This window comes from Hemicordylus capensis, chromosome 2 (assembly GCF_027244095.1).
Source record: "Hemicordylus capensis ecotype Gifberg chromosome 2, rHemCap1.1.pri, whole genome shotgun sequence".
Taxonomy (NCBI): domain Eukaryota; kingdom Metazoa; phylum Chordata; class Lepidosauria; order Squamata; family Cordylidae; genus Hemicordylus; species Hemicordylus capensis.
In genome coordinates, this window is record NC_069658.1 from 326,110,964 (window position 1) to 326,122,222 (window position 11,259).

At 46.2% G+C, this 11,259-nt stretch overlaps 1 protein-coding gene and 1 long non-coding RNA gene across 7 annotated transcripts in view; both read left to right on the forward strand.

The window, feature by feature from the left end:
- MST1 (macrophage stimulating 1) overlaps nt 1-4,939 on the forward strand; it is a 32,679-nt gene extending 27,740 nt beyond the window's left edge. For 5 of the 6 annotated variants that reach the window (XM_053291150.1, XM_053291148.1, XM_053291146.1 and 2 more), the window contains 3 exons: nt 1,881-1,987; nt 2,285-2,424; nt 2,877-4,939. In XM_053291150.1, coding sequence (XP_053147125.1) covers nt 1,881-1,987; nt 2,285-2,424; nt 2,877-3,038 — 409 coding nt within the window. In that variant the 3' untranslated portion in view covers nt 3,039-4,939. The other variant, XM_053291152.1, reaches the window with a different exon arrangement.
- Nucleotides 4,940-6,124: 1,185 nt separating this feature from the next.
- Nucleotides 6,125-9,902, forward strand: LOC128347228 (uncharacterized). Its single transcript, XR_008317450.1, has 2 exons — nt 6,125-6,258; nt 8,953-9,902. It is a non-coding gene; the product is annotated as an uncharacterized LOC128347228 (long non-coding RNA).
- The last annotated feature ends 1,357 nt before the right edge of the window (nt 9,903-11,259 follow it).

Consider the following 11,259-nt stretch of genomic DNA (forward strand, 5'->3'; position numbering starts at 1 on the left):
GAGAAAAACTCCACGTCTCGGACAGAATGGCTTCCACGTTGTATGTCTGAAGATGTGGGAAGCCAAAGCTGCCTTGTGCGGGGAGCCTGGCTACCTGCTGCGACCGATTTGGTATCTGTGACTTGTATTTGGTTCTGGAAAGGGAGAACATGAGTGGATTTTCCAGGCTTGGGAAAGGAATGCTAAACACCACCTCCCCACTCGGCCCACATGTTTAGGAGGTAATAGGGTAGGGCCTGACAGGGTATGGTAAGTTCCAGAGCAGCCAGTGAACTTTCATGGTCTGTTCTTGGTGAAATGTAGCCTGTGGGAAGCAGTTTGCAGGGGTGTGCAAAATGTTTCAAGTTCAAAACAAAACACCCTTAAAATAAAGGGCCTGTTTCAAGCTCAAAACAAAATGACCCCGTTTCAAGCCTGAAACATTTCAAGTGCCATTTTGGCAGGCTGTTTTCCCCTTGCTGATTGCTTTTCTGGCATTGGCTTCCAGTTGATCTCCTTGCTTCTCGGTTGACTTGTTATCATACAAATCAAGTCTTGTCATGGGCAACTGTGCCCCCATTGGCTGGGAGGAGGGAGGAACAAAAAAAAAAGGGAATTTCAAAATGTATTCACAGGGACTGGGAGGCAGAGAGAGCCGTTAGGGTGCCCTTGCAGAGGATACATCAGGTGATGGGAAAGGAAGGACTCGTGGAAAGTTTAGTTTTGTGGTTTTCTTTTCTTAGCACTGGTTATAAGATGCTGTGCTTTTGCTGCTATAACTATCTGGTTTTGCTGGATCTCAAAGTGACAAAGGCAGAACTTGGATGCCCTTCCTTGAGTTGTAGTTAGGTTTATTATGGCAAGAAATGGACAGCGGCAGCTCAGGGGTGTGTGTGTGTGTGCGTGTGTGATATTTTCTTGGTGATTGCTGTGAGATGAGCTCCATGTCTGGCCTTGAGACTAACTTGTCTGGTTTTGCTGGATCTCACTCACTGCTCTGGTCTGCTCTGCAATCTGCATTGCAAGGTGTAGCGTAAGTCAAGATGTGGCTGAAGTTGCGGTAGTTGAGTTTAATTATGGCTCTGTTTGCTGCTAGGGGTGCTGCTGTAGCAGCTGTTGCAATACTGAAGTAAGGAGTCATAATCGTGTGTGAAAGAGCAACTTGTGCCAGTGATCTCACTGCAGCACAGGCACTGTGGTGATCAGTGGACTGGATTTTGGGTCAGTGATTCTTTTTTGGCCATTTCTGGACTATGTTTGAAAAAATGTGTGTTCTGTGTTGGGAGGGACAGATTCCCTTTTACTGTGTGCTTCTAATTTGCAGTGTTTTGCAAGGCAGGGTCGCAAAATGCATTGCAAATGGCAATGCAAACTTTGTCATGTGCACTCCCTGAGTGCAGCTTCTTTCGGCCATAGGAATCAATGAGGAACTCGAAACACCCCATTGTTCCCTCTGGGTAGCTCCTAGGGATACCCAAGTGGGTTGTGTGGTAGGGCATGATGGGTGTGACCTAGCACCCAACCCACAAAAGAAATGAGCAAGTGGGTGATTTTTAAAAACCCCAAACTTTTCCCGAAAAACCCCATGGGAATTTCGAGTTCATTTCGTTGAAACACCCAGTTTGACTGCTGTTTCGACAAAGTGGTTTGAGCATTTTGCATTTCATTTGGATTCAAAATGATTCACCAAATCCGCTTCGTGCACATTCTTACTGCCGGTGGTCCATGTGCAGTTGTTGCCACAGATCGCACTAACATTTGCAGAGAAATGCAGAAGTATTGCTCCTGTGTGGGATGGCAGCTGGCCATGGGCATGATGTTGATGCAAGATGTAATTTGTGCCCAGCGATCCGGTGCTCACCTTTGTAGGTGAATGGTTTTATGCCGCCCTCTTTTTACAGGCCAGTGATCCTGAACCAGCGTGTGGCACTGATCTGTCTCCCACCTGAGCGCTACATAGTGCCCGAGAATACAGAGTGTGAGATTGCAGGCTGGGGTGACACCAGAGGTATGAAGCCGTCCAGGAAAAGGGGAAGGGGAGGGCTTGTGGGGGAAAGGTTACAGTCTGGCACTCACCCTTCTAGATGCCAGATTGTTCTTTAGTGGTTGCCCTGCTGTATCTTACGACAATACCGAGTACTAGAGCTACACAATAACTCTTGCACAGTTTCCTCCCAGCTGAGCTAAAAAAGTGATAGGCACACTTAAGTGGCCCTGGCTCAGGCTGATCTTCGTGACATGGTCCAGTTCTTCAGGGGACATTTTGCAAGCCATTTTATGTGACCTGATTCTGCTCCTCACACAGGTACCGGTAACGACAATGTGCTCAATGTGGCCAAGCTGCCAGTAATGAGCAACCGGGAATGCAATGTGGCACTGCGAGGCCGTTTGAAGGACAGCGAGTTGTGTACATCTCCCCTGCATGTAGCCGTGGGGTCCTGTGAGGTGAGCGGGGCAGGAATTTGGGGACTGGTTATTTATAAGGGAAACAAGCGTGCATTGGTGCAGAAGCTTCCCTCCCCCTGCCATCTTGTAAACAGCTACCTTGGGGTGGGGAATGATCTGGATTGAATTCACTGGATGGGGGCAAGTATTATAGCCCCCCCAACCCCAACACCCAATCCAGACTGGGCCTGTATGTGCATGCACACACTGTTCACAAGAGAAGAATAGCCCAGGTGTGTTTGCAAATACACTGTTAGTCCTATGTAGTTTAGCCCTGCATCACCAAATAAAGGGTCTCATGACTAGAATGGAGACAGAGATGATGTGAATGCTTGAGCAAATTCCAGGAATAAGAAAAACTGCCTTATATGCCTGGCCTAAAGTCTGCCTTGAGAATTAGAGTGTCAGGCCTTAGGTGTGCTGTTGTTGGAACTGATTCTCCATCCCTGCAGGGTGATTTTGGAGGCCCCTTGGCCTGCCTGACTCATGACTGCTGGGTGCTAGAAGGTGTGATCACTCCATCCCGCGTCTGTGCTCGCAAAGACCAGCCTGCCACCTTCATCCGTGTCTCCCTCTATGTTGACTGGATCAATAAAGTGATGAAGTTAGGCTGAAGTTGCTCATCCGGAAGCTCTCCCCTCCCTCTTCACAGTCACCCAGGAACAGTCCTGCCTTCTGTTTGCCAAGGGAGTGCCTATTCTTGAGGTACCAGGTCCTCTAGTGTTACCAAATGGGAAGGCACTTTTGCAGCTCGGCTACAAACTTTGGGGAAGTTTGTACAGACAGAATATTTGGAATGCACAGACAATGCCTTCAAACAACTGGGACAGACTCTTTTGCTTCCATAGGAATAGCCTTCCATGTGAAAATGCAGATATAACCACAGAACAAAACTCAACATCAGGTTGATACAATATTTGTTTATTTGAATTATCTCACATAAAAATCATTTCAGGGTTATGCTTGTAAGTTCATTGACCACTTGTGTATTATCAAAAAGGAGATGTGAGGGGGCAGACAGCATTCACCCTTTAACAGCAAACCTCTTGCAGTAGCTCTTAAACTCACCACCATCTTCTGACTTGCAAGAAGCCATTAAAACTGATTGTCAGGATTCCTCCTTTTTCATGTGGCTGCTTTTCCAGCTGAGGCCACACCTCAGACTCCGTGTAACTATGTGCAGCACCATACAACGAGGCATCCAATATCTGAAGAACTGCATTAAAGACATTTTGTTTTGATTTTTACAAAATACATTCTGTGATATCGTTGCTGAAAGGAGAAAAGGCCTTCCTTTCACCCAACATTCCTTTGGTGTAGGACGATATATTCTGCAAAGAACCCCACCCCCTTGCCTTTTAAACAATTAACAGGTCTCTCTTTTTTGCATCACAATTCCCCACCTTGAGACAGCAGGCATACAAGGCAAGTGAAGTACCTCAGAGACTGGAGTGTCTGATGCTGTAACCTGTGAAATTATTCTAGGACCTGTGCCTAGGAAAGACAAGGAAGAATGGGGGAATCTAAGTACTAGGGCATAGCCCTGGAGCCTCCCTTCAGTACCAAGAAGTGGCTATAAGATTTGTGAAGTAAGATGCATATTATTGAACATGTGCAAAGTATTTTTCACTGCTGAGTAACTACACCGCTCTATCCCATATCTAGGGAGAAGGGCTTTTGGACCAAGGGACCTGATTTTTCTTTCTTTCTTAAAAATTAACATAGTTTATAGTAGAATAAGAGAGACAACCAAATAGCATAATTAAATATATTGATAAGTATACACTTAATGTTGACCAATATTAAAATATTACTTCCTAATAAACATAATGATCTAAATTAATGGTTTTTTCTGTCTAAGAACAAGTATTATTAATCTTACATTTTCATAGTACCCTCTGTCTCTCTAAGGGGCCAATCCGCCTGCGCACACAACTGCTGGCTCCGTCATGGAGCCGGCGGGGGCTGGGGGGGGATTGGGGGCCGTGCGGCCCCTGGAAGCTCCAGCATGCCCTGCACAAGTGTGCAGGGCATGTTGGAGAGACCCCCGAACTGGGAGGCTGCTTTTAAGTCTCCCGGTTGGGGGTCTACTCATGAGTTGCCACGCCACAGCAACTCACAATCGTAGATCCCCGGTTAGTGGAGCACTTGCTCCACTAACCTGGGCTTAGGGGAGGGTTACTTAAGAGGGTTAACCACTTGGAGGCCACCGGGCTCGCCATGGGAGTCATGGGAGCAATGAAGGAGTGAACTGAAATGTGCTGTAAAGAACAAAGTGACAACATACCAAACAGAAGTGAATTAACCTTTAGTGTAGACAGGGCCTTGTCTAATTTTTCACAGTGTAAAATCATTCCCTCTTATCCTGTTGCTAAGACTGCTTGTTGTTCTACATATTATCACCTCGTTGATGCATGTATTCGTGACAGAAAGAATGTTTGTGTCACACTTCTTGTATAGTATGTAGCTCTCTTTAATACCTACCTATTAAAGCAGTTCTTGGTTCATAGTTTAACTCAGATTGTCTGCATTTTATATGTACTGCGGCCAGTGCTCAAGTTCAAATAAAGATGAGTACAGATATTACCTTTCAGGAACATTATAGGCTACTTGATATAACTTTTGCTGCGTCCATCTACAGACACACTCACACTCTCTCTTTTCCAAGCCCTGATTGTATTATGCTTGTGGTGGCTAATCCAGGTGTTGCCAATCCTGATTACAACTCCAACTGGGCATTGTAATTGGGGATTATGAGAATAGTAGTCCAACAACATCTGGGGCTGAAGGTTGGTAAACCCTGGGCTAATGTTTGAGACATAACCAACAAGCCACCTTTCTATTCCATCAATGCACAGATTAGTGTGTTCTTCCTTTTTAAACATAATTTTGGGGGAAGGTTGTACATAGAAATGCATATATGCCAGCTGGGAGGGAAAAATACTTCGGAAGTGAGTATAAGTACTTGACATTTGTAGATCCAGCATTCAGCTTCTTGGTGTGAACACTTGTATCACCAGTTCCAAAGGCAGGTTCACACTGAAGCTGAGTAACTCACCACAACTTCTGTTTCATCTGAAATGAATTCTTAGAACAAAATATGTAAAGCATACTGGGATCTAAATGTGTCTCAAAAATGGCAAAAAGATCCCTCATAAAATAACCAGTATAGAGAGAAAGACCACAATAAGATACAAATTACTATATTTTGAAATATATACAATATATGAATATATTAAGTATACATAATACAATTATATATACCAATAGATGCCATAATAAATATAATATCAGATAAATGATAAAGTCCACAAACTATATATCATGAACAGAGCACATGAAGTCTATAACCAAATTGATGATAAAGATGTCCGCATACACTACAGTGATCTGGTGAACCTCCGTTTCGAAAAGACTCTTTGTCAAGTGATGGACATAAGTCTTGTGTGTTGACTTAAATAAATGTATTCACATTTCTTGATATTAATAGACAGGTTGTTTTGTCAATTCTGGTGGAACCATTTCTGTTTCAATAAAATTGGAGCTCTAGAAATGCTCAGTATTATGTTATCTCTTCTGATTATTTCTCAAGAATGCCTTTGTGTAGATAGGTACAAAGCTTGCACCTATTTACACAAGGGCATTCTTGAGAAATAATCAGAAGAGGTAACAAACTGTCTATCATTTATCTGATTTTATCATTTATTATCTGTTTCCTCAGGTCTGCACAATGTGACTCGTGAACATGTGACAAAAGCTCAGGTTCCAAAATTACCTAGGTGCACCTCTGGCTGCAGCCTCCACTCTAAAAATAGTGAAGATCACTGTATACAAGTAATTACAACTGCAGTTATCATACCATCTAAACACTGAGCCCTTTAAAGTGAATGACACTGTTGGGGTGTGCACGAATTGATTTTTTCATTTTGGTTTGTATCTGAATCGAAACACCCCTGATTTGTTTTGGGTCCTAATCTGACACACTCACACACCCCGACTCACCCTAGATTTGATTTGTACCCAAATTTTCTGAATCCGAACAGATTCAGATTTTTAAAAAGGGTCCCGGAGCCAAAAGAGTGGGGTGGGTGGAAGCTACCACCCGTCAAAGAAATTGGGCCAAGGGGTGATTTTTAAAGAATTTATGAAGTTTATGCATCTTTAAGCTTTTTCCCATAGGGAATAAGGGGATTTCAGCAATCTCCTAGCTCCACGTGGGGGGCACCAGAGTGGCCCAGAGTGGGTTGTAGTGGGTGGTAGTGCCCCAATGGGTGCAAGGAATCTACTACCTAGATTTCAAAGAAATTGGGCAAAGGTGTGATTTTAAAATGATTTTTGAAATTGGCATGTCTTTGGGGCAGATTCGGGGCAGAAAGGGGGTTTCGGAGGCAGAAGAGTTGGTCAGGTGGTAGTGCCCTAATGGTTGCCTGCTACCATCCAGATTTCAAAGGAATTGGTGAAAGGGGTGATTTCTAAAGAACTTTTCTGAATTTCTTTAAGCTTTCCCCCTATAAGGAATAATGGGGATTTCAGCAGCCCCATAACTCCACTTGGAGGGCACCAGGGTGGCCCAGAGTGAGTGGTGGTGTAGTGCACATAGAGTGCCAACCACCCCCAAACCCACCAGCTCATGGGGTACTGGGTTTTGCTGTTTCTGAGGTGTTCCAAGAGTAGATTCTCTGGTAGCAAATGAGAGTGGATTCAATGTGCTTGCCTGACTAGCAGCACCAGCTTGTGTCTCTTGGTGCTTTATAGGAACAAAAATGGCAAAAAGGTTTCCAGAGATGTGGCACGAACCTGGCAGTGCAGTGATGTCATCAGCAGCCGAAAACACAGGCATCCAGGTTTCCCAAGCAACAGAGAAGCAGGTCTTGGAGAGGAGCTGGTTTTCCCAGCTCCAAGATGGCTTCTCTGTCTTACAACTGGCAAGGAAACTCCTGGAAAACAGCTGGCAAATGGCTTGGTCCGGGGTGCCATCTCCCAGGAAAGGTACGGTGAGGCTGTGCCTCCCATAATGGCAGGTTGGCATCACATGAGTTTGGCAGCCTGTTTCTTTCTGGACGTTGCTGGAACTAAGGAAGTTAGGCTTACACGCATGCACCTAACTTAAGCTTAACTTTTGACACCTCCCATGCCTAGGCACCTAGGTGGGGGTGGCTTAAAAACAAAAGGGACTCTGAACTTGAATCAACAACAACATGCAAACCAGGTGAATAGGGTAAAACAATTTACCTTTGCTGGACCTACAGTGTCTATGGCCACCTAATTTACTGTTGAGGTAAGCGGGAGGGATCTAGCTCCCAAATACTTAGTTCTTGAGGGTCAGAAGGGCCAATTCCCTCATCATCAATAATAATAGGAACATCATTTTGAATTGTTATTGTGCCTGCCCAGATTTGAACATATGCTAATGGGCAGAGTTGGAATTGCCAGTGGGACCACCCATGGTGATATACAGTCATCCTAACTGCTGAAAAAACACATAATGAGAGAAGTGGGCAATGCTCGACATACAAAAACACACTGAATCTAAATTTTACCAGGAGGAACTGCCTCCTCTAGCAAAGGCGCAGGCCTTTTCCAGACTTTTAGCTGCACTGAATGAAACTATATCTTCCAGGGAGCGCCTCCTTTTTTCACGGGGAGCTCTAGTCTGTAAACAGACGGACTTGCTCTATCAATGATGAAGGTGGGGCCATCCTATTTGTGGGAAAGCGAGTGAGCCTTGATTGAAAGTTTCCTATACATGACTGTCTGGCCAACTTCCCACACTACAGGGTGGTTGTTTTTAATTAGTCCATCCCAGTCTTCTGTCAGTTTCCTGCTGAATAGTGCAGAATTTTTGAGTAACATGTAAGCACAAGTCTGAAACTTGCTGGATGAGCTCTTGAATCCATTTTTCTTTAATAACTGCAGGTTCCCATGAGTTTTGAATTTCAACTCCTAACCAGTACGATTCCATCATTCTCATGACATGTCCAGTCATGACTTCATGTGGACTATACCCATATACTGCTCTAGAACCTCTCAATGCCATGAGAATGACAGGGAAGCACTCACCCCAATTTTTACCATCTTTTTTGACCATTTTCTGGAGTGCTTATTTGAGGGTGCGATGAGACCTTTCCACCAATCCCGATGATTGTGGATGATGTGCTATGTGATATTTGAGTAATTTGGGTCCTGTGGTAGCAAGTATGACTTGTCCCCTTAGCTAAGCAGGGTCCACCCTGGTTACATATGAATGGGTGACTTGATGTGTGAGCACTGTAAGATATTCCCCTTAGGGGATGGAGCCACTCTGGGAAGAGCAGAAGGTTCCAGGTTCTCTCCCTGGCATCTCCAAGATAGGGCTGAGAGAGAGATTCCTGCCTGCAACCTTGGAGAAGCCGCTGCCAGTCTGTGAAGACAATACTGAGCTAGATAGACCAATGGTCTGACTCAGTATATGGCTGCTTCCTATGTTCCTAGAGCTTTGCAAAGCTCTTGTGTAATGTGTCCATTGAAGGAACTTCCTCTCTCCAATAGGTATTTAGGCACTCCAGACCTACTGATGACCACATCGAAAAGTATTTGGGCTGCAATTGAAGCGGAATTGGTTCTGGTGAGGATAGCTTCTATCCATTTTGAAAAGTGATCCAGAATTACAAGACAGAACTGATTTCCTTTGGCCATTCAAGGCATCGTCTCTATGTAGTCCAATTGAACGTGGCTGATTACGGAGTCTACATGCTGGTGTCTGATGGGGGCTTTAATTGTTTGGCAGTCAGCGTTAACTCTGGCACTTGACAAACAACTTTCACAAAATGCATCACCCATACCAGGCATGGGCATAACTATGATTAGGCAAGGGGAGACAGTTGTTTGGGGCCCCCACTGCCTCGAGGGCCCCCCGCAGAGACACGTCACATGACTCCCCATTGCCCACCTGCCCATCCCCAAGGCCCCTCAGCCACTTGCCCTGTTCACCCTCTCTCCTGCTTGCCCTCCTGGTCGGAAATCCAAGCAGCCTGCAAGCTGCTAGAGCTCCTCTCTCTGCCTCTCAGCTGATTGGCGGGTGGGCAGGGCTTCCAGAGAGGCCTCTGTGTAGGCCTCACTGAAGCTGAAGCTCTCCGAGCAAGCAAGGAAGGAGGCAGGCAGAGTGGCCATCGCTGGCTGCCCTTACCCACCAGAGTTTTCTACAGACCCTCTGCCCAGCCCAGCCCAGCCCAACCCAGCCTTGGCCAGGAATGGAGGTAGAAAATGAATCCCTTTTTATTTATTTTGTGGTTACCCCCACCCCCTGGATATATAGGGATCTGCTTGCCATAGGGCTTTGATATGGGGGCGGAGGACTGAGAAGTCTCTGAATATTTAATTTAGAACAGATTGGAAATTTTGCTGGCTTTTAAAAAAAGCTATCTAAAAAGTCCTATAAGTGGCTTGTTTCAGGGCAGAAAATTACAAAAACTTCTGGAATAAACAATATTATATTTATATTCATTCATTCATTCATTCATAAATACACTTATGTTCAAGTTGGTTTGCAACCCAGAAGGTCTGCGTGAGAACTGTGAAGCATGTGTTGTGCTTTTATTTTATTTTATTTTTCTTTAGAAATGCAAAGCTGGTTGGACATGTCCAAAAACCTCACTCACACTATTTACACTGTATGTCATCAGTCACTATGATTCTGTAATGATATGAAATGTTAAAGAGGCCCTGCACATGCTGATTTGCCCCCCAGCCCTGCACCCCACTACGGAAGACCCTGCTTCTGAGCATCTGCAGAGAGTGGTTTTTATCTCAGTACAGTGAGAGACCACAACCAGCCCTACTTCCACGTTGGGAAGCAGGGAGAATGACTTTTAGGGCAGACTTAGGCGTAACTTCAGGAGCTCCTTGAGCCCCGGCGTGCATCTCTCAGCCCAACCTACCTCACAAGGTTGTTGTGAGGATAAAAATAACCATGTACACTGCTCTGAGCTCCTCGGAGGAAGAGCGAGACATAAATGTAAACAATGATAATAATAACTGGGGTTCCTTCCCAATGTTTAAGAGAGTCAGCAGGGGCGTAACAATGATTGGGCAAGGGGAAGCAGCTGTCTAGGGGCCCCGGCTTCTGGGGGCCCCTCCAGAGACATGTCACGTGCCTCCTCCCACCCAGCGCCTGCCGCATTGAAGCGCCTTCAGTTTGAATTATTTTCTTTTTTCTTTTCCTCCATGCGTGCGAGCGTGCGTGCCATGTTTCCTTGCCATCCCTCCCTCCCTCTCCACCCTTTCCCCTTGTAGGCTCCTCCTCCGTTGAAGCCCCGCAGCTCTCCTCAGTGCTCCACCTGCTTCGCCTCCGCCAGCAGCAACACCTAGACACGCCTTCGAGTCGGCTGCATCCTGCTTTTCCGAGGCTTCTTGCCTGGGGGAGCGAGGCGGAGGCAGGGCGGCTTTCTTCTCCCGGCTTCCCCTCGCAGCGAGCAACCAGTGCGCGGAGATGGGCTGCGGGAACTCCACTGCCAGCAGCGCTGGCAGCCAAGGAGAGGGGCAGCAACGCGCGCGAGCGTGGCGTGCATGGAAGGCAAGGAGCGGACGAGCAGGGCACACACGCCAGGGGCGTCGTGGAGGAGCTGGCAGGGAAAGGGAGGAGAAGAGTGGGCTGGTAGGAGAAGGGGGTGGCCAGAGCAAGAGAAGCGGGGCTGCAAGGGGCGAGGAGGCAGGCAGCTGCTAGTAGGGAGAGCTGCTCGAGGAGCCGGGAACTCTTCCCGAAGCTGCTACCTCGAGGCAAGGACTAGCTTCTCTCTTTTGTGGCAGGCAGGCAAGGAGAGGCAGTGGCGCGCTTCTAGAACTGGATGGAAACTGCAT